The sequence below is a fragment of the Berghia stephanieae genome, chromosome 11 (assembly GCF_034508935.2).
Source record: "Berghia stephanieae isolate SIO BIC M18660-M18661 chromosome 11, UCSD_Bste_1.3, whole genome shotgun sequence".
Lineage (NCBI taxonomy): Eukaryota > Metazoa > Mollusca > Gastropoda > Nudibranchia > Aeolidiidae > Berghia > Berghia stephanieae.
The window spans coordinates 32897936-32920435 of NC_088370.1; the positions used below are offsets into that span (position 1 = coordinate 32897936).

General features: G+C 35.5%; 2 protein-coding genes across 3 annotated transcripts in view; one reads left to right on the forward strand and one right to left on the reverse strand.

Moving 5' to 3' along the window:
* Positions 1–11207, forward strand: part of LOC144956272 (uncharacterized) — a 12074-nt gene extending 867 nt beyond the window's left edge. Inside the window, exons 2-3 of the mRNA XM_078886735.1 lie at positions 4372–4539; positions 5903–11207. Coding sequence (XP_078742861.1) covers positions 4372–4539; positions 5903–7428 — 1694 coding nt within the window. The 3' untranslated portion in view covers positions 7429–11207. The remainder of the gene's footprint in view (positions 1–4371; positions 4540–5902) is intronic.
* Positions 1–22500, reverse strand: part of LOC144957342 (EF-hand domain-containing protein 1-like) — an 89454-nt gene that overhangs the window by 24072 nt on the left and 42882 nt on the right. The gene's annotated exons all lie outside the window — the stretch shown is intronic.

The following is a 22500-nucleotide window of genomic DNA, read 5'->3' on the forward strand; positions in this document are numbered from 1 at the left end:
TAATAATTCCAGAAGTTATATGAAGTTAAAATTTGGCAATTTTCAAATGCATTTATTTTTTTATTTACCGCGTGTGTTTTTAAAATTTAAACGCTTGTTTTTAGAATAACATCTAAACTTTATTCATGCCAAATTTCAGGGCTCTATATCGATGCGCAGATACCTTTTAAATCTAATCCTACTCAACTCCTCCTATGTCTACACTCTACACCTACACACATACTCCCTAGGCTATTACTAGGCACTTTGATAAAATATTCATACTCAAAATATCTTAATTTGTCCCAGTCAATGGGGATGGGACTTGAAAAAACATAAAATTTGATACTTTATTTGTTTCTCCATGACTAATGGTTCCAGAGTCATTTATATTTTTCTGTTGATATATTTAGTCAACTTTACAGAGAGAATCTGTGATCTCACTCACTCACTGCTGCCTCAAAACCAGCATCTAGTGGCGATCGGGAAAGTTGGGTTTGCAGTCAACATGACCCACTGACTGTTTTCAGTAATTTTGTTTCAATTAAAAAATAAATGGCATGTGTTGGGTATCATTTTAAAGGTCAGAAAATAAGCTATAATTTTCATAAAATCATTTTCATGTAATGAAAGTATGGGATAAAATATGGTTAAACTTATTACAAGATCTACTACAAAGTGCTTATTCACAGTCGTCAGTAGTACTGCGAATAGTGAAGTCACTATTCACAGTAGTCGAAGCGCTATCCCGTCTCTGAAAATTAGTCTTTGTTCCCTCACTGAATACAACACTTTATTTTTTGTTAAAAATGGCATGTTGTCAAATAGCTTGAAGTAGTTGAATAAGAGTGTGGTAGTTTGAGAGGGAAAGAAAGAGAGGGCTGATTGAAACATTTTGTGTGACTGAGAATTGAGATTTTGAACGTTTCAACTTTTCTCTTATGTCTGAAACTTGACAAGATTATGTTTTGTTTTGTATTTGATTGTTGCCCCAATCCAATCCATGAAAATTTCCCCATCCCCACCTCTCCGCTTGATCATTCGTTCACATCTTGAAATCTATCAGCTTATCTATCAGATTACTTTCGTCTCTGTATTTATTGTTTTATTTACAGGTAGTTAAATGTATTTCATAAAGGTTCCGGGAATATCTCTCTCTCTCTCTCTCTCTCTCTCTCTCTCTCTTTCTCTCTCTCTCTCTCTCTCTCTCTCTCTCTCTCTCTCTCTCTCTCTCTCTCTTCTCTCTCTCTCTCTCTCTCTCTCTCTCTCTCTCTCTCTCTCTCTCTCAGTGCTGCTGCAAATAATAGAAGTTACCTTCAATAAACTACCTCTATTACTGCAGCCACCACCACATCATCATTACTACCACATCAACCTCCACATCGTTATCACAACTATAGCAACCACCACTGCCTTTACATCATTATCCTCCTCGTCATCATCACTAACCGCCACTACTACAACCACAACCATCACATCATCATCATTACTACCACTACTACCACAGCTACCTCCACATCATTATCAAAACCACAGCAACCGCCACCACCATTACGTCATCATCGTTATCCTTATAGTCATCATCACTACCACTACTGCGTCATCAACACCACCACTACAATCACAACCACCACATCAACACCGCCATCAATACACAAAAACAGACACATCGTCATCGTGAACGAAACACCATAGCTGCCAACCGCTCCGTTAAAAACGGATTTGTTCCGTATTTGACTTCCTGAGTCGGTAAGTCCTTATTTTTAGTTCAAAATCCGTATTTTGTTATTTTTGACTAATTTGTGGTAAAAAAGGCATGTGAACCTAATGAATTATTATTATTGATCCATAATTATTACTATTACTACTACTATTATTGTTATTATTATTATCATTATTATTGGTGTCCAGTGAAAGCATTATAATCTCCATTTGTTTAGCTCTTTAATTTGAATTATGCCTCTATCATAAATGATTTTCAACAATTAAAAGAGTTCCATTCGTTTTTATGACGCCTGTATTTTACTCAAACCTTTCATAATGTATTGGAGATTTCCATAGAATATGGATGTTAGCCTCGATATACTTTGAATATTCTAAGACAGTATTGATACTTTCACTATTTGTTACAAATATTATTTTAATTAAGAATAAAATTAAATCCACCTCTTTAATTGGAAGGTATTCAATCAGAAAATCAATTGCTTATATTGATTAAAGATGACAATGATTATTTCCCTTTATTAATTTATGAAATATATAAATTTAATCCCTTTAAAAAACATCTTCATCTGATTTTAATTATTTTTTTTTTCAAGAAAGCTTTTGTAACGGTTTAGTTTCAAGAAAAATAAGTATACTCCATTTTTAGGTGTGTTTATCTTGTCAAAGTAAAGAAGTAGGAATTCTCTAATATTTAGAGGTGCATTTTACTATAACTACTATTATAGTATACTTCTACTACTTAAAGACCATTATGTTGCATGGAAGAAAGCATATATGCAATCGTCTACTTTTTATCTAAACTCACCTAATTTTTACCCCAAAACGCCCTCTCAAGTGATGTACCAGGTTGGCAGTTATGCATTTCTAACCATCTTAAGTTATTTCATTTATTTTACAATTGTGCTTCTTGTGTATTGGTCCTTATCAAAGTTGAGGCAGTTGAATTCTTTCTTTATATTGTCCGTTTTGAAATTTTGAACTCATTGTGGAAAGTGTCATTTTAACGATTCAAATGTGCTGGTACTAAACCCGATAATTTAGCAACATTTGGACTGGCCTCTGTTATCTCAAACTTGTTAGTGTTAGTAATAGTAATTAAAAAGGCTGACTTTTATATGTTGGGATTCGATGAAGGGGGGGGGGGGGGGGGCTTCGGGGCGGCACACGTCGTCCCCTCATCCCGGGCCAAATGAGCGTTCCTTATTTTATTTTTGAAAAGTTGGCAGCTATGAAACACAAAATAATAGTAATAGTATAATAATAAAGGATATTATTCCGCCACCAAAGCCAGTAAAAATATCAATTATACACAAAAATTTAGAAACTTGCGTAAAAAAAAATAATGACATTTTCGTGTTCAGTGATTCAAAATACTTACAAATATCATATTTATTAGTGATCTTAGGTGATGGTGTTATCCTAATAATAATAATTGTCCATATCGATAGACGTTTTTGAAACTCTGCTGTTTTTTACATTAATCCACTTTCTAGAAAGTTTTACTTTTACAACGAACATGGAAATGTGAACAGAAAATTAAAGTAAAGTTGATAAAATATCAATAAAAGTTTTTTTTTAAATTCCAAACAACAAATCAGTCGAGAGATTGTAGCTTACTATGTATGCATAACATATGCCACCAGATGTGGGTAGTATAGCTGATTGGGTAAGACGGTTGGGTCTCAGAAGGTTTGTTGAAAGCTTTGGGTTCAATGTCTGTCTGCACTCCCCCCCCCCCCCCCCCCCTCCCCCTTTTTTTTTTATTTTATCCTTCTTTCTACAGAATGTTGTAAATGAAAACAAAATAAAACAAAAAATGAGCTTTTATATAGTGCAAATTTCACTGAACATGCTCAAAATGCTTTACAGGGGATCCCTGGCCAACAGCAACACTTAACATGTAGGACAGGACATGACGCCTTTAAGCAATATTACAATTTTTTCAGACAGAGACGGTCAGGTACTCATTTTACATTTGGGTACGATGAGAGAATGTGAGTAAAGAGCCTTTTCCAAGGACTCAATTGAGCGCTGAGCAAGGCTCGAACCCACGACCTTCCAATCCGAAAGCGAGTGTCATACCACTAGACCACATAGACGCACAGTGATTAATGTCCCACATCAATTTTTTTCTATTATATCTTTATTCACTCTTGTGTATTGGCCTCCTGTAAAATATTACAAATATATATATCCCCTCTCTAATCTTTTTTTTTATTGTCGAACATTTTTTTAAACAACCTTTTTAAGGCTTGTATGCGGACTAGAACCAATTTTAAGATAAAAATGAAAGACTTTCCTTCAATCATTCAAGATCCAAATAAATCTCACATAACAAATGTATAAACTACAAACATCACAACAAGCAACATTATCATTATCACCATCATCACTACCACTACAAACATGATGAACTAGAGTAGTTTCTCACTTGTCTTACTTTGGCCTCAGTGATTTCATCATCATCATCATTGCCTTTTTCACCCTGGGTCAGGGTATAGGCCACAGACAAACAGTTTCCACCCTTCTCTATCCTGAGCTAACTTTATTTATCTCATTCCAGGTCTTACCACTTCTATGTATATCAGCTTCAGAAGAATTAAAGAAGCTCAGTGATTTCAAATAATATCTTTTCTTTTTCTTTCTGTTTTTTTTTTTTTTTCTTAGCCTGGTTCAGGACAACACAAGTACTGGTCACGCTTTCGTTGGTTTTGGTTCTCATCGACTGTATCCTCCTGATCGTCAACCTTATCAATTGCTTCCCTTACTCCCCATACCGGTATCTCATCAAAAGAATTCTGGCTGTTGCAGCAAGTCTCATACTAATACTTACAGGTATGTTTGTTTACGGGGGTCTCGATAGCTCAGTTGGTAGAGCACTCGCTTCACCAGCAAAGGGACTGAAATCGATCCTGGGTGCCCTCGAGATTTTTTTAACTGACCCCGCTATCCACCCAGCCTTGATTGGGTAGCTGGGCTTTTGGATCTTTGCGATAGACTAGCGTCAATTGCTTCCCTTACTCCCCATACCGGTATCTCATCAAAAGAATTCTGGCTGTTGCAGCAAGTCTCATACTAATACTTACAGGTATGCTTGTTCACGGGGGTCTCGATAGCTCAGTTGGTAGAGCACTCGCTTCACAAGAAAAGGGACTGAGATTGATCCTGAGTGCAGTCGAGATTTTTTTTTTTTTTAATCCCTGTCCACCCAGCAGTGATTGGGTAGCTGGGTCTGTTAGATCTGGTTGAAGTGCTTTGTGATAGACTAGTGTCCTATTCAAATGGTAGCAAGCAATTGCTATTGTCCGTTTCATGCTATAGAAACTGGGATAAACTCCGGCTCCATGGTCTGGTGGCTCTGAAGGACTACAGAAAATTTGTTCTCACTGACCAATACGTAACTTAATGCTCTCCTTACAATCCGTAGGAAAATCGTCTCATTCATGTCAATGCAACTTAACAATTTTTTCATTCTAAACTTCTTTTGTACACGACAAAATTTTGAGATGTATATTTGTTGTAGCTATAAATGAGGTAGACCAACAAGAAGCTGGGAACAAGATATATGTGAATGGCTGGGAATGACAGCAACTCAAGCAAGTAGACTGGCGGAAAACCGTAATCTGTTTCGCAAGAAAGTTCGGGAAGCAACGTCCTACGCAGGATCAGCTGACTAGATAAATGAATAAATGCTTTACGCCTTGTTGTATAGCTCATTTTGCCTAACAATATAATGTAGAGAATGTACTTGTTGCTTTACTTTTTGGGTAAGAAAAATCTATTTTGTGTTGGGCGAGTGTAAAGTTTCAGGGAAATTCTGAAAATATCTATAAGGAGAGATTCAATTCTGACTCATCTCTAAGTAATTTGACAACCCTAGGTTTTTACTGAAGCATCAAGGCAATTTTCATTATGAAGTGGACATGCTAGTTTTGTGAGTTTGTATTGTAATTATGTTTTTCATATGATTTTCTCTGGCGCTGATATGACCTTAATGTATTGCAAGCGCCATAAAACCCTCAACAACAAAAACAAAACATATGATTTGCTCAAATCATTCCAGCAACTCTCAAATTTGGCTTGCCTTTTTGTTGGTATGTTTGCCATGTTAAAAAACAGTCAAATCTTTTGAGGTAGTCTGTCAGAATTAATTTCTAATTGAGATTACATTTATTTTTATTCTACTTCTATTCCTCAGCAATTCTCCTATTCATTGCCATTTTGGTATTTGGCATCAAGTCATCTAATACAGGCAATAATTGGTTACAGAATAATGACGAGAACTACCTCTCCTGGTCCTTTGGAATGTGCATCCTGGCAGACTTTCTGGCCATTCTTGCTGGCATGGTGATTCTTTTACAGTTCTTTCGTCATCGAGCAGAGAAAGATGAAACCGTTGATGAACCCCAAATTGTTGTCACTAATGAAAAGCCGCCAGTTACAAACTATCAGTACAGCAGGAACAATGCTAATCGTGGTGGCAGGCCAGCTGGAGAAAATGCTAATTCTCGTGATCCGGCCTATGTTCAAAGATATTACCAAAACCGTGATGAGTCCAAAGCGTCTTTGATTCGTCCTCCAACTGAAACGTTTGCTGTTAGTGGGAGGGGAGAAGTTTATGTTAACAACATGGCTACTTATGATGATAATGATCGTGGTGAAAATAATTACCGTCAGCGAGGTCCTCCTCCTCGGAGGGATGAGGAAAGAAATAATGGATATCCTGTTTCAGGACCACAGCAGCGCAACAATGCCCAACCAGTGTCTTCAAATAATCGTGGCAGGCAGCTTGGTCGACAAGGATATCCACTACGTCTTCAAGAGCCAAGTTTTTTAAAGTCACAGACTCAGAGAGACGAAGGGGGTAGTCAAAGTGGTTCCGTATATGACGAGGGTGACTGGAAATCATCTCGACATACTAGTCTACCAGAATACGTCCCAAAGCCGAAGAACAAAAATGAAGCGACTGCAACAGAAGAAGACTCCTTTGTAGAAAATGATTCTGATAACGCATCGACTGTGAATAAAAAAAAGAAAAGACAAAAAAGTAACGATGTCGGGGAGGGTGGGGAGAAAAGGGAAGGGAGGAGGAAATCAAGATCCACTACAAAGACAGGAGATAAAGATTCTCGTGAAAGAAGCAGAAGTAGAAGTAATTCCAGAAGTCGTAGTAAAAAGAGGAATGATTCAGATACGGATGGTGAGACCCCGTCACAGAGGAGACGTTCCAAGAAGAAAAAGCACAGGTCGTCATCGGTAAAAGGGGAATCATCCGACGATGAGCAGCCGACACGACGTCGATCCCGTAGTCGAAAAGCTTCCAGAAGTCGTAGCAGGTCCAAGGATAGATTCACTTCTGATAGCCAGCTGGATTCAGACACTGGCTCAACGCACAGTCGTTCAAGAAGGAAAAAGAGGAAAGAAAAAGAACTTTCTAGAATGGATGCTAAGAGACGATCAGCGTCAGAGGATAATCTCTCGGTTAGAAGTGGTGGCAAAAGACGAAGTGGGAGGTCAAAGAAAAAGTATGATGGGAATGTATCCGATGATTTTTCAGGCTCCGAGTACAGTCAAAGAAGAACGAGGAGAAAAGAAGGAAGACCATCAGGGGGAGAGACTAGAACGAGGCAAAGGGATTATTCGGATAATGAAAGTGTGAAGAGTCGTTCTAAACGGACTGGAGATAAACCCAAGGGAACATACTCCAGTTATTATGAATATTGATAATAGAATGCATGTTGTAGCTTTGGGTTTCTCTAAGAGTTCGGTCTGTAGTGCTTTTAAGTCTATGGGCCAGTTTCATATCTGGCTACAGTCAGCTCTTTCCATCGAGAAATAATTGGTGATTCTGTTAAATCTGGTGGAAAGTGACTTTGCAATAGACTAGCATCCCCCAAATGGTGGCAGGCAATTATCTGCTATTCGTTTTGTCCTATAGATTACATAATGAATTCTGTCTCAGGGCCTTATATGACTTTGAAGGACGTTTACAAGAACTTAGTGAAGTTTAATTTAATCTTTGTTCATATCATACCATGATAAGACTTATTTCATTTGTTTTTTTTTTTTAATTTTTTGTTATTTTTCTTCTTGTTGTTTTGTTTATTTTTAGATTTTATCTTCACTTTTTTTTCTCTTTCTTTGTTTAATTATTATAAATATCTTTAATGTTGTCATCTGTTTTACAACAGAGAAGTGTCATATATGTGAATGAGATTGCAGAGCCCTTAATTAATTATTGGCTTTTCAAAACATAAAGGCACACAGTCACAGTGATTCTCATCAAATAAGAAGTTTTACATATAAATAACTGTTACCAATACTTCTTCTGTGAATGTTATTTATGTTCAAAATTGATCTCTCACAGTTCAAATTACTGGGTGGGGTTCCTGGCTTCCCATAGTGGGCAGGGTGGCACTTACTGTGTCTTCTATCCCCCTGTATCTGTTTTCCAATTTGCTTTCTGTCTTTGTCTTGGATTGAGATTACTTGGTTTTGCCCTGGCCCTGGCCGTGGTGCTTGGCTGGGAGGGAAACAGTCAAATGCATAGTTATTGTTTTGGGAGATGATATTTATTTCCTTGTAAATCATCTCTCTGTTATGTATTATTATGTTTGTTATTTTGAATATAAAATGTAAGCATTTGAGTGTATTCCTCTTAGTGAGATCTTCTGCTGGTGTATGGGTGAGACATTTAGGTGATCTCAAACTAAGTTCACTGACAGTGTGCTCTTGGAATCAACATCTGTTCGCTATTTTAACCACTCCCCTTTGTCTTACTTTTTTCCTCAAGTCCTTTTTTATTGTACATCTAGAATCTTTTCACTATCCAATTTTCTTCCTTTTTACTGTCGCTGATATAACCTAAATGTGTTGCAAGCGCCGTAAAACCCTTAAAAACAAACAGTTCATATTACCTTCATTTTTCTTGTTTTTCAATACTTTTTATTCACTGTAAATATTCAATTTCAATATGTGTTGAGGAAAAAAAAACTGCTGTCAGGTGTTTTTTGTAGTAGCAATCGGGAAAGTGTTTGTACTAAACAGAATATTGTATCGTGTGAAAAATATATTATTTTATATATACATTCCATGAATGTCGATATGTGATTTTATATCTCAAAGTGGCAAATAGTTTTGTGTGTTAACATTCAAGATTTTGTTGTTTTTTTTTCCCCAAATCAGGGTATTCTTACATCTAAAATCATTTTATTTTGTGATGAATCTCATTTGCACCACACTGTTAATTGTTGATTCTTATAGTAACACAATTCCTGAACCAAGGATGTCTAGACTTTGGTGGCAAACGATTAATGATTATTAAAGTTATATTGAACATTTTTCTTCCACTCTCTTATTAGGGACAAACCAATGGCATAGTAAGTAACCTGATATCGGATTGAGAGGTCTTGATTTAATTATTTCTAGTGGAGACACCAGGATTGTTTTGTTTTGGTTCTTTTTTTTGCTAAGCGGCCAACCTCGCATTTTGCCAATTTAATGAGAGCAAGGACAATAAGCGTTATTGTTAGAAACAGCCAACCAATTTATATCGCCAACTTTGCCAAAGTCCCAAACTTGGAGGTATGACAAAGTTTTACTGTTAATATTCAATGTTGTGTCAGTGCTAGAAAAAATAAATAATGTCAGATTAATGGCTTAAGCTCCATTTGATGACAATAGGGTTCAACAATCTGATGTCACGTCCGCCCAGCAACCAGCAGCTTGGTTCTAAAAGAAAATCTGTACTTTTTATTCTTCATGCTGGCTAGAACTTTTAACGTCATGTGATCAGAATGTATAAAAGGTCAAACCGTGATCAGATTTATAATGTTTTTCTCCTCTGGATACACTTTTATGCTCGTTGGAGAAGTACTTCATAAGGGCATCAGCCATTGTTCTGATAGTTTAGAACCAGTTACTAAGTTACTATGCGTCATTACAAGGGAAGTGATGTCATGACTGTTGTAGCCTATTGAAGCAAGATTTAGTGTTTCTTGTTTGCTTTTCTATACTAATTCAGTTACGCCCCCATTGTTGAATAGATTATTGTAATGATTGAAGAAAATTTTAATTTCTTAAAATGTTTAAATTGTATTTAATTAATTCAAAATTTTAATTGTACATTAATATATATGATTTTCTGTCCTTCTGAATTTCCTTAAATTTGATATCATTTTTTATGAAGACAAATTGACTGTTCTAGTTCTATACAAAATTATTAGCAATTATTAGCTTTAAACACTATGTATTACCTTTAATCAGACGGACAATACTTTTTTTGTGTGACACTTGCTCAACAGCACTATTGTAAAAAAAAAAATTTTTAAACACCCATAAATTAGTGGTGTTGTTTTTTTTGTTTTGTTTTTTTTGGTTTTAATTTAATTATTTACACATTTGAAAGCTTTGTTTTTTAAAAATTCCAAAACGAGGGTGATGTTTATTACCCACCATCTTATTCTAAATTCTAAGTCGGGATGAGTATTGAGTTTTGTGGGGTTTTTTTCAAATTGAGCGGTTTGGACTCCGGTCTCATTTTCATCTTTCTATGATTGTGATACGTAGCGATTAATTATTTTTTTAAAAATCAGTGTGTAACACCGTGAATAAGATCATAAAGAGTTAAGAATTGTGTCTACATTTATTTCTTTGAACTCCCTAAGGCCACCTTTTTTGCTTCACTTCATGTTATCTCTGGACTTTGCCTTGTCGATGGGTGGGAAACCCCTTTTCCCATTGGCCTTTGTTGATTCCATTCCATTCCATTCCATTCCCAATGCTTTCTTTGTGATGCCATTTATTTCCTTCTCTAAATATGCACAACCTATTTCCGTTTTCTTGATTGTATCAAGGTTGTGATCATCTGACGACATCATTCCTATAGATAGTAATAGTATACACTTGGCTAAGAAGCTCACAACATTGCCATCCGGAATTATAACGGACCAACACACAAACCTAAGTGCAACCTTGATGGTTTAAGTCTGGATAATACAGTTAAGTGAGAATTTCTCATAAACGCGGATGGCAAAAAGCAATAACAAAGAACTGAGTGACGTCAACTCCATTCTATCTCTTTGTCTAATCTTCCTGTCTGATGTTCAGAATTTGTCAGAGACAAGAGTTGGTTAAGACCTGCAATTTATGTATAATTACAATGTGATCATGCAGTGTTTATTGACACTATATTTTAGGTTGTCCTTTGGTTCCTAGTTAATTTTATTTTTAATTATTAATGATAAATGTTTGCTGGGTTTTTGTTTTTTTTATTGTCTTCTAATTTTCATTTTCTTACCATTGTACAAATGTTGCTTTCTGTACTAAATTTTAATCCAAAGCATCGTGTCATATTTACATTTTTCATTTGAACTAGTAAACACTGGTTATATTTATATTATAATATATGTAAGGTATACTTAATTAACCTCCAGATTTATTACTTTTATTATTTTTTTTTTGTGGGGGGAGGGGGGTTGTTTGTATGTTTTTGTAGTTTTTTGGGGGTTTTTTTGTTTTTGTTTTTTTTTTTTGGGGGGGGGGGGGGTGAGGGGTTACTGTAACTGCGCATTTTACAACGTGTTATTATGTTGCGATCTGTATGAATTGAGTGCATTTAACAATTTTGATTCTGAACTAATATCAAATAAATATTGTAATAATAAAATATATTGAAACTCTCTGAAACAATAGGATATAAGAATTTTTTCCAAAAAAAAAAAAAAAAAAGACAAAATGTCTCCCCTGTAATTTGTAAAAGTGTATTTACAATATTTCATCAGAAATGTGTAAAATACTGTTGTTACAAGAATACTATTAAGTTGGGTTGTTTTGTTTTTTTTGTCCTACCAGAGATTTAACCCATTGTAAAACTCCTTTTTTCAATTGTTTTCTGAATTCGTATATATTATCTATTTTTAATATAAGGACAAGTTGCAATAACTTGTGTACAGAAAAAACAAGTTACTATAACAAAAAATTATTCTCAAATTATTGAATTAAAATAAATAATATTTAATTAAGAAATATATCTATCTATAAACATGAAGAAGTCCTCAAGTATTTGAAGGTTGTGATTTTTGTAAAATTAAAAAGTGGCTTTTTATCTAACATATTTTTTTTGGAGATATGTTTCATTGTCATTTTAAAAGATTTGCTTCTGGTATGTCTGTTACTGTTTTCCTCCTTCTTCATATACATAAACTGACTGACATCTCTAACTAAATAATACCAAATCCTGCTGTCTGCAGAGTTTATACGCTGTCGTCATCATACACTACAACTGTCTGTAAAGATGAAATAATGTTGCCTGGGATTTTATTTTACCATTTTTTTTGTTTGTTTTTTTTTATTTTTGTTTTGTTTTTTGTTTTATTATTATTGTCTGACCTATTCTAGCACTTAAATGACCCATGTGTGTTGCAAGTGCCGTTAAACCTCTACAAATAACAGACAAACCATTTGACTCGAACTGGGCATTACTATTGATGCTTTATTGATTCATATCTTCAAATATGTTGTAGACTCTTTAATAGAATGCGCACTAGAGGCTTAATGTTCAAACTATTTTGCATTTGATCAGTCTTTATTTTTTAATTTCAAGGCAGCTACAGAGTTATTTGTATTGTTCGGTGTTTGTATATAAAACTTTAACTGATTTAAAATTTTGGCTGGGTGGGTGGGGTCTTTTGACCTCCCAATTTGGGGCAGGAGGTCACTTGCTGTGTCATCTATTCCCCCTATATTATGTTTTTCCGTGTTGCTTTCTGTCTTTGTCTTGGAATGGGATTACTTGGTTTTGTGCTGGCATTTGTTGGAGTCCTTTGCTGGGAGGGATAGATAACAGTGTGAAATGGAATGTAAGCTTCAATTTAATATACGAAAACAGATAAGATGGACGTTTCAGGTTTCCCCTTTATCAACAAAACAAGATGAATGAAACACTACAGACGAATGAGATAATGTATTAGTGGCGTTGTTAACAAAAATAGTGTTAGTTTTGGGAGAGGATATTTGTTTCCTTGTAAGTCATCTATCTGTTATATATACTATTATATTTGTTGGTTTGAATATAATATATTGATTTGTAAACATTTGAGTGTATTCTTCTTAGGCGGGATCTTGTGCTGGTGTCTGAAAGTGACTTTTAGATGATCTCAAACTAAGTACATTGATGGTATGCTATTGGAATCTACATCCGTTCCCTATTTCAACCGTTCCCCTTTGTCTTACTTTTTCATGGGTGCTTTAGTTGTAATTATACAATTTTTTGACTATCCCATTTTCTTCTATTTTACTGGAGCTGATATGACCTAAATGTGTTGCAAGTGCCGTAAAACCCTTATAAACAAACAAACAAAGATTTTGGTATGACATTCAAGTGTTACAAACAACGTTATAGCAAATTTTAAAAATTTGAACAAATATTCACATGGAATTTACTTTCTTCTCTCTCTCTCTCTCTCTCTCTCTCTCTCTCTCTCTCTCTCTCTCTCTCTCTCTCTCTCTCTCTCTCTCTCTCTCTCTCTCTCTCTCTCTCTCTTGTTTTTTTTTTTTTTTTTTGTTTCCAATTTTTTTTTTCCATCACCATTTTGAAAGTCCTAGCCTTGTAAATATAATCTTTGCTATTGAGAAATTATTGAAAATAAGAGATTTATCGTTTTTTGGTTGTTTTTTTTTTTGTGAATTGATCTGTTCATAACATTCCATCAGGTTTATATTTGATTAAGACATTTTGAAGAATATATTATATATAATTAGACCTGTATATATTTTAAGGCACCTCGATATTGTGTGATTTTTGTACTTTAAATAATTTTATATGTTTTTGATCCTATGTGAATTTATCTGTTTTTTGGTTGTTTTATTGCTGAATGAATGATATTTCTTTATTCTATTTTATTTATATTTATGTATATATATTTTTTAAAAATTTCAATTATATTCAATGTGTTGTGTGATGGGTGTACATATTTGAAAACCATTGGTGTAACAGGACATTGAGACTGATTAATTTTGTTGTTGATTTAAATTTATTAGATTTTTCCCAATTTGATGATAAAAAACCACAATAGGATTCAATAGTCTGATGTCACGTCCACCCAGCGACCAGCAGCTTGGTTCTAAACAGAGAAAATCGGTACTTTTTTTTCTTCATGCTGGCCAGAACTTTTTCACATGTCATGTGATTAGAAAATGTAAAAGTTTAAAAAATGATAAGATTAATAATGTTTTTCTCCTCTGGATACAGTCTTAAGCTCATCGGAGAAGTATTTCATAAGGGTGTCCGCCATTGTTCCGATAGTTTAGAACCAGTTACTAAGTTACTATGCGTCATTACGAGGGAAGTGACATCACGACTTTTGAAGACTATTACAACAGGATGAACCGACTGGATGCCAGAGAGTGAATTTATAATTGAAATGATCAGAAAAATTCCTTTTTTTTTTAAATTCTTAAAATTTATTAATTCTCAATTTTTCATTAGACGTTCTCTTTGTCATTGTCTTGGAATGAGATTACTTGGTTTTGTCATTTCCCTTGTCAAATGTATTGTTAAAGTTTTGTGAGATGATATTTTTTTCCCTTGTAAATCATCTCTCCTTAATGTACTGTTATATTTACTATTTTGAATGTCTAATGTAAGTATATTGAGTACGTTCCTCTTAGTGGGATCCTGTGCTTGTGGCTCCCATGAGACTTTTAGGCTGATCTCAAACTATGCACAATGATAGTATGCTCTTGGAATCTAAATCAATTCCCTATTATTTGTACCATTCCCCTTTGTCTTACTTTTTAGCGTGTGCTAATTTAAATCTAGAATCTGGGTGGGGATCCTGACCTCCCATAGCGGGCAGGAAGGTACATACTGTGTCTTCTATCCCCTTATATCTGTTATCCAACATGCTATCTGTCTTTGTCTCGGAATGAGATTACTTGGTTTTGTCCTGGCACTGGCCGGAATCCTAGCTGGGAGGGAAACAGTCAAATGCATAGTTATTGTTTTGGGAGATGATATTTTTTTCCTTGTCAATCATCTCTTGTTATGTATTATTATTTTTATTTTGAATGTATAATGTAAGCATTTGAGTGTGTTCCTCTTTGTTGGATTTTGTGCTTGTGTCTGGATGAGACTTGTAGGTGATCTCAATCTAAGTACTTTGGTGGTATGCTCTTGGAATCTACATCTGATCCCTATTTGTTCTCAATCCTCCTTTGTCTTACTTTTTCTTGGGTGCTTTAATTGTAATTCTAGAACCTTTTACTATCCCATTTTCTTCCTTTTTACTGGCGCTGATATAACCTAAATGTGTTGCAAGCGCCGTAAAGCCCTTAAAAACAAAACAAACAAACAAAAACAAAATCTAGAATGTTTAAACTATCCCTTAATCTTTCTTTTTATCTGGTGCCAAAATGACCTAAATGTGTCGCAGACACTGCACAGTAATACCCTTAAAAACAAAATGAAAAACAGGGTGATTTAGATACTGACAATATTAGAATTTAAGGAAAGAGAAGAAGAGGAAGGCCCTGGGCAATTTGGAGGAGAACAGCGGATTGAGATGAGAGAGTGGGGGGGGGGGGGAGACATGGAGCTCCCTGAAGATGATGGCCACAGACTACAGGGGAAGATGGAGGTCCTTTGTTGCTGCCCTACATGCCAGTAGGCATAATGAATAATGAAGTAATAGAATTTAAAGCCAGAGTGGTAGTAGACTTAAGTTTATTTGTTTTATATTTATTGGAGAGAAATATTATAATTTCTGAAAGTTCGAAAAAGAAAAAATGTCATATTCCTGATCATCTGTCATTTTCAAATGACTTTCTGACATCTGGTACCACCCAACATTCTACCTTATTGAGATATTGGGTTACATTTTTTTAATTAACATGTTCAGTTTTCAGCATTTATGTGGCCTTCTGGTATGTGTACTCTCATTCAGATCAGAAGGTCCTGGGTTCGAGCCTCACTCTGTGCGTATTTTGAGTCCTTGGAAAAGGCTCTTTTATTCACATTCTCTCACCGTACTCAGGTGTAAAATGAGTACCTGGTCGTTAAGAGCATTGTCTATGTATAAAAACATATTTGTAATATCACCTAACAGGCTTCATGTCTCCTTCTCCATGTTACATGTTGCTGTTGCTCAGGGACTCTTTGAGCACGTTTAGTGGATATTGCACTATGTAAAAGCTCAAGTTCTTTGGAATGTTTTTTGTTTTGTTTTTGTTTTGTTTTTTTTTTAACAGAATCACCCCAATATAATACACCACCAGTTTGAGACTGTAGGACAGGTTTGTTTTCTTTATTAAGGTCTAACCACTTATTCATAGTTGTATGTGGAGATTTTAGCTACAACTGGTGCAATATACAAACTTTGATATACACACATTTTAGTTATTTTACATTATATGTATGATTTTCACCATCTGATTGTTGTAACTCCATATTATAACATTCCATTCTTTGATCCAGAACTACTTTGCCTTTTGTACACACAAAGTGCAGTGTAACACGGATAAAACTAAGTCGCAGGGACCAATGATAATGTTAATGATAGGATTCCGTTGTATAAGAACTTTTTTTTTAGATATATAGTTTGCCATTATAGTCAAATAGTAATCAGCTCTGTTTTATTATTTTTTTAAACGTCCTCGTTGAATTGCAGTTAATTCTACCCGGGTTAGCCTGTGAAATATTATACTCTTCTCTCTCTCTCTCTCTCTCTCTCTCTCTCTCTCTCTCTCTCTCTCTCTCTCTCTCTCTCTCTCTCTCTCTCTCTCTTTCTCTCTCTCTTTCTCTCTCTCTCTCTCTTTCTCTCTCTCTCTCTCTCTCTCTCTCTCTCTCTCTCTTTCTCTCTCTCTCTCTCTCTCTCTCTCTCTCTCTCTCTCTCTCTCTCTCTCTCTCTCTCTCTCTCTCTCTCTCTTTCTTTCTTTCTCTCTCATGTTTCATAAGTTTATTTTAGAGGCCTTTTATATATTTAAAAAAATAATGAAGCGCAATTTTAAAAAATATTTTACTGATGTTATTCCTATAACATGATCCCTGATTTTCGCTTTTTATGTTGCCTTATTTAACTAACGACATTCCATTTTTTTCTAAAGATGTACAATAAAATACATACCGCCAATGTATTCCTGGAATCTTATTTGAATTGTATTATATAATTTAAAATTAAAACAATTTTCCATTTTTTATCATGGCCAACTTGATGTAAATGTTTTATTTTCATGCCACGAAATGTTTTATATTTAGATGCTTTATTGCCATTTGTAAATCTAATAAAAACGAGGCCAAGATTTGTACAGTATTTTAATATTTGAATTTGTCATGTCATTCCATTACAAGTTTTCTTAAAGTTTTGATGTTCAATAAATTTATACATATCATTGATTTTAATGATAGCGTTTCAATCTGTTATTTATTATTTGAAAATATCTGCAAGCCAGGAGCTTTTGTACCAGACTAAGCAGAAAGAAAAATACAAATAAAAAGAACTGTAAAAAATCAAATGGCCTCGACTTGGGACTCGAACCCTAGACCTTTGGGTGGAGGTCTTCTGACCTATCACCGTGGACAAGAGATCACTTGCTCTGTGTTCTATTTGGAATCGAACCCTAGACCTTTGGGTGGAGGTCTTCTGACCTGTCATCGTGAACAAGAGATCTTGCTCTGTGTTCTATTTGGAATCGAACCCTAGACCTTTGGGTGGATGTCTTCTGACCTATCACCGTGGGTAAGAGGTCACTTGCTCTGTGTTCTATTTGGAATCGAACCCTAGACCTTTGGGTGGAGGTCTTCTGACCTATTACCGTGGGTAAGAGGTCACTTGCTCTGTGTTCTATTTGGAATCGAACCCTAGACCTTTGGGTGAGGTCTTCTGACCTGTCATAGTGGGCAAGAGATCACTTGCACTATGTTCTATCCTCCTTTATCGGCTTTCTAAACGAGTTGCTTTATGTCTTTCTCTCATAGTGGACAGGGAGGCACTTGATGTGTCTTTTATCACCCTATAACTTATCCAAATCCAACATGCTTTCTGTCTTTGTCTTGGAATGGGATTGCTGTGTGTGTGTGTGTCATAATATCCACCATGAGTAATGAACAAATTACAGAATGCAAACAAACCCTGTGGTCATCAATCTTTATTTTATTTCGTCCTCATAGACATAGTAAAACAACATAGCAACAATATCACAATTAAGGCTGCAGCAATAATAATAATAATAATAATAATAATAATAATAATAATAATAATAATAATGACAAAAATAATAATAATAATAATAAATAACAATAATAATAATAATAATAATATTAATAATATTAATAATAATAATAATAATAATAATAATAATAATAATAGTAATAATAATAATGACAATAATAATAATAATAATAATAATATAATAATAATAATAATAATAATAATAATAATAATAATAATAATAATAATAATAACAATAATAATAATATTTTTTTAAAATAACAACAACAATTGTAACCCACCGTATCAAAACGGTATTATATCGACGTAAACCTGATGCTGGGCAACATGCTGGGTTAACATAGAATTTGAGTTAGATGGCGTTGATACTTTCATTAATTGAGAGTATATTTTCCAACCACCGCCTGAATGGGAACAAGTAAATACATACAGTTACAATCTTTTTACTAGAGTTCGAGCACAGACATTGGTCAGTCGATGAGTTCGCATTAAAAAAAAGTTTAGTAAATTTTTGCCTCCTGAATTGGCAAGCCTGTCTCGTACAGTGGAATCTGTATAATGTCAACACCCTTAAAGTCAACTTCTGCTTAAAGTCAGTTCTTCCCCGTATTGGTCCTAAATTTTCTGGGTTTTCCTTTTTTTTCTATTTATATTTGTGTGTGTGTTTTGTTTTGTTTTTCTTTTTTTTGTGTGTCTTTTGGGGGTTGTTTTTTTGGTTTTTAAAAAAAAATCTGTGTTCAATTAATTATGGAAAAAGTCAAAACTGTCAATAGTAAGTCGACCAATCTTTCTGGTCCGGAGGTGTTGGCTTTATCAGATTCCACTGTACTTTAAATGGCCTAAATTCTTCCGTCTACTTTAATGCTGATAGGAGCCACTTGGAGGAAGCGCTGCGTCACGTGATCACTTTTAGCGTTGCTTTAGCGTTGATCACTGGAGCCCACCAACTTCAATTTGATTTAAATTCTATATTATTATTATTCTATATTTTCAAACGGAATTGTGTTCAATTTATATGTTGTGAATTCATTCATCTGGATAGTGTATATATTCGTAAAACTTGTGCAATTTTAAACAATAGTTTAACACCTATTTATCGCCTGCCATCTCGGTCCCTTTGTTTACAAACAATGAACGCCATTTTTGGTTCCGAGTCAGTGATGGAGAAAGAAACAATCGAGAGTAGCCGAGCGGACGATAAGAAAGGGAAAGGAGGTGGTGAAGTGAAAGACGGGGCGAGCGAGAAGGAATGTGTTGGGAAAGGAAGTGTAAGAGGTGTGAAGGGGAAAGGTAAAGGAAAGAAAACGGAGGGGAGCAGTTACGGTGCTGGTAGTAGTAGCGTTGGTAGCAGTGAACTGGACTTTAATGAAATAAAACAACAACTCAGTGTGTTGATGGGATTGGTGCCAGTGGTGAGCCAAATGAAGGAGGCCTTTGACCGTTTTAATGAAATGGAGGAGGAAGATGCTAATGTCAATATTGGCCTTTCGCGGCCAATATGTAATGATGACATTGAGTCTGATCTTTCGCGATCAGGCAGTAAAGATGTAAGTAATGCTGACCTTTCGCGGTCAGGCAGTAAAGATGTAGAATGTAATGCTGACCTTTCGCGGTCAGTTGATATGGTGCCAGGCAGTAGTAGAGATGCAGGGATGATGGAGCAGGCATTCTCATATTTCGAGAATGTGGTAGGCAGGACAGAAGTGAAAGGGAAGGTGCTGGCAGAGAATGTTTCAACTGGTGTTACACAGGTTTTATGTGACGGTCTGCCCAAGGATACGATTACTGCTCTCTCTGAAAAATATCCAGTGCCAGCAAATTGCTCTAGACTAGAGGTTGTCCAATGCAATGAGGAGGTTTTTAAACAGATATCCCCTGCCTCTAGAATGAGGGACGCATCCTTGCAGAAAGTGCAGGTATCGCTTATGAAAGGCATTACTGCTGTTTGCAGGGCTATGGAGATGGTGAAAGGAGATAACAAAGAAGTACTGGAAAATATTTCGGATGGAGTCGCTTTGCTCACCAATGCCTCTCATAGTTTGGATATTTATAGAAGACAGTCACTTCGCGGTGAAATTAGAGATGACCTCAACGCTCTCTGTACCGCTTCCTATCCTGTTAGTGACAAGTTATTTGGGAGCAACATTAAAGATAAGATTAAAGACATGAACGATTCTATTCGAGTGGCAAAAACCACAAGGAGATTTTCCCCGTACCCGTCCCATGGCCAGAAAAGGTTTCCTTTTTTAGGCAAAGGTCAACCATGGAAAGGTCAAGGAGGGGGGACAAACACCTTTCGGGGGAATACAAGGACATGGAACAACCACAAACAACACCACAAGCAACACACATTCAAAAGGAGGAATTAAAGGATAAGGTAACCCATTTGCATGGGGGCAGAACTAAATTATTTATATCTACTTGGAAAATGTATACCTCTGATCCTTTTATTATTCAATGTATTTCTGGATGTGCAATTGATTTTTGTCCCCTCCTGTTCAAATGAAACCAGCTCATACTATCCAATTTAAACAGGATGAAAAGTTAGCTTTACAGGAGATGATAATACAATATGAAAGGGATGGTGTTATCCAGAAATGTACACCGGAGGAGGGTGATTTTGTTAATAATGTTTTCCTTAGGGAGAAACGTGCTATACCCGTGAGCAGAGGAAAAAGTATCGAATGATATTAAATGTAAAACATCTCAACTCCTTTGTGCGTTATCGCCATTTTAAAATGGACACTTTACATTCTTGTTTACAACTTATAGAACCTAAATGTTTCATGGTTTCGCTAGATTTATCTAATGCATACCATTCTTTGCCCATGCACCCAGATTTTACGAAATTTCTTAAATTTGTTCATAATGAATCGTTATACCAATACCTTGTTCTTCCGCAGGGGTTCCGTGATAGTCCTAGAATCTTCACTAAAATCATGAAACCTATTGTTGCTCATCTGCATCTTAAGGGAATTATATGCAGTTTGTATATTGATGATTTTTATATTCAGGGCCCTTCTTATGAGGAATGCGAACATAATTTGAAGTACACGACCAATATTGTGCGTTCGTTAGGATTTGAAATATCAGATAAGTCTAACTTAACCCCATCTCAAGAAATGGAGCACTTAGGGTTTGTACTCAGTTCCTTGGATATGTCAGTGACTTTAAGTGATAAAAAGAAAGATCAGATTATTTGTATGATTGAGAACCTTCCTTCTTCCATCTCAGTTAGATTTTTAGCTAAGATTATCGGCATGTTAGTCGCCTCTTTCCCTGCTGTTGAATATGGACCTTTATTCTATAGAAGTCTTGAGTGTCAAAAAATTGAGGCTCTCAAACAAGTATATAACTTTGATAGATATATTAAAGTTTCAGTTCAATCTTTTATTGAATTAGAATGGTGGAAGTCTGAAGGCGTCCACAGTAAGAAACGATTACATATAGATAACCCTTCTTTTGTGATGAGAACTGATGCTTCAGGTCATGGCTATGGAGCAATTATGAATGATGTTGCCACACAGGGTATGTGGACGGAAGAAGAGCAGATGGATCACATCAACGTTCTAGAAATAAAAGCAGTTTATTTAGGACTTCAATCTTTGTGCAAAGATATTTCCAATTGTCACATTCGGGTAGAAGTAGATAATATGACTGCTGTTTCTTACATTAATAACATGGGGGGAACCCATTCAGTTAAATGCAATGACATCACACGAGAGTTAATTTTATGGTGCAAAACCAGGGAATATGGATTTCAGCATGTCATATTCCCGGAGTGGAAAATACCATTGCTGATGATTATAGTAGAAAATTATCTATTCATACTGAGTGGTCGCTTAATCGAGCAGAGTTCAATAAGCTTTGTGATCATTTTGGAAATCCAGAAATTGATCTTTTTGCTTCTAGAACCAATTTTCTTATTCCCAAATATATGTCGTTATATCCTGACCCATCTGCCTGTGCCATTAATGCCTTTTATCATTTATGGGCTGGATTTGTGTATTTATTCCTCCATTCAATATGATCCCCAGGGCTCTACAAAAGATACAAGACAAAGTATCGCGAGCGTTGGTGATAGCACCAATTTGGCAAACACAGACTTGGTTCCCCAAACTTATGACTATGCTGATAGCGCCCCCGGTCCATCTAAAAGCCTCAAAACACCTATTGACATTGGCATCAGACAGGGCAGCTGTGCACCCTTTGTATCCAAAACTAAAGTTGATGGCTTGTCTCTTATCAGGGCAAAAATCCGGAAACAAGGAGTTTCCAAGCACGCCTTAAAAATAATTATGAAAAGTTGGCGTCGCAACACCCAAAAACAGTACAATAGTTACTTACTGAAATTTATCCAGTTTTGTGATGCTGATGGGGTGGACCCTATGAGTAAAAATGTTCAGACTACTATAGCTTTTTTGACAATATTATTTCAATCTGGATTGGGATACAGTGCCATCAATACAGCGAGGTCAGCAGTGTCAACATTGAACGAGACCGGTTCAGATCCGCTAGTGTGTAGATTTATGAAAGGTGTATTTCATTCTCGACCCACTCGTGCCCGTTA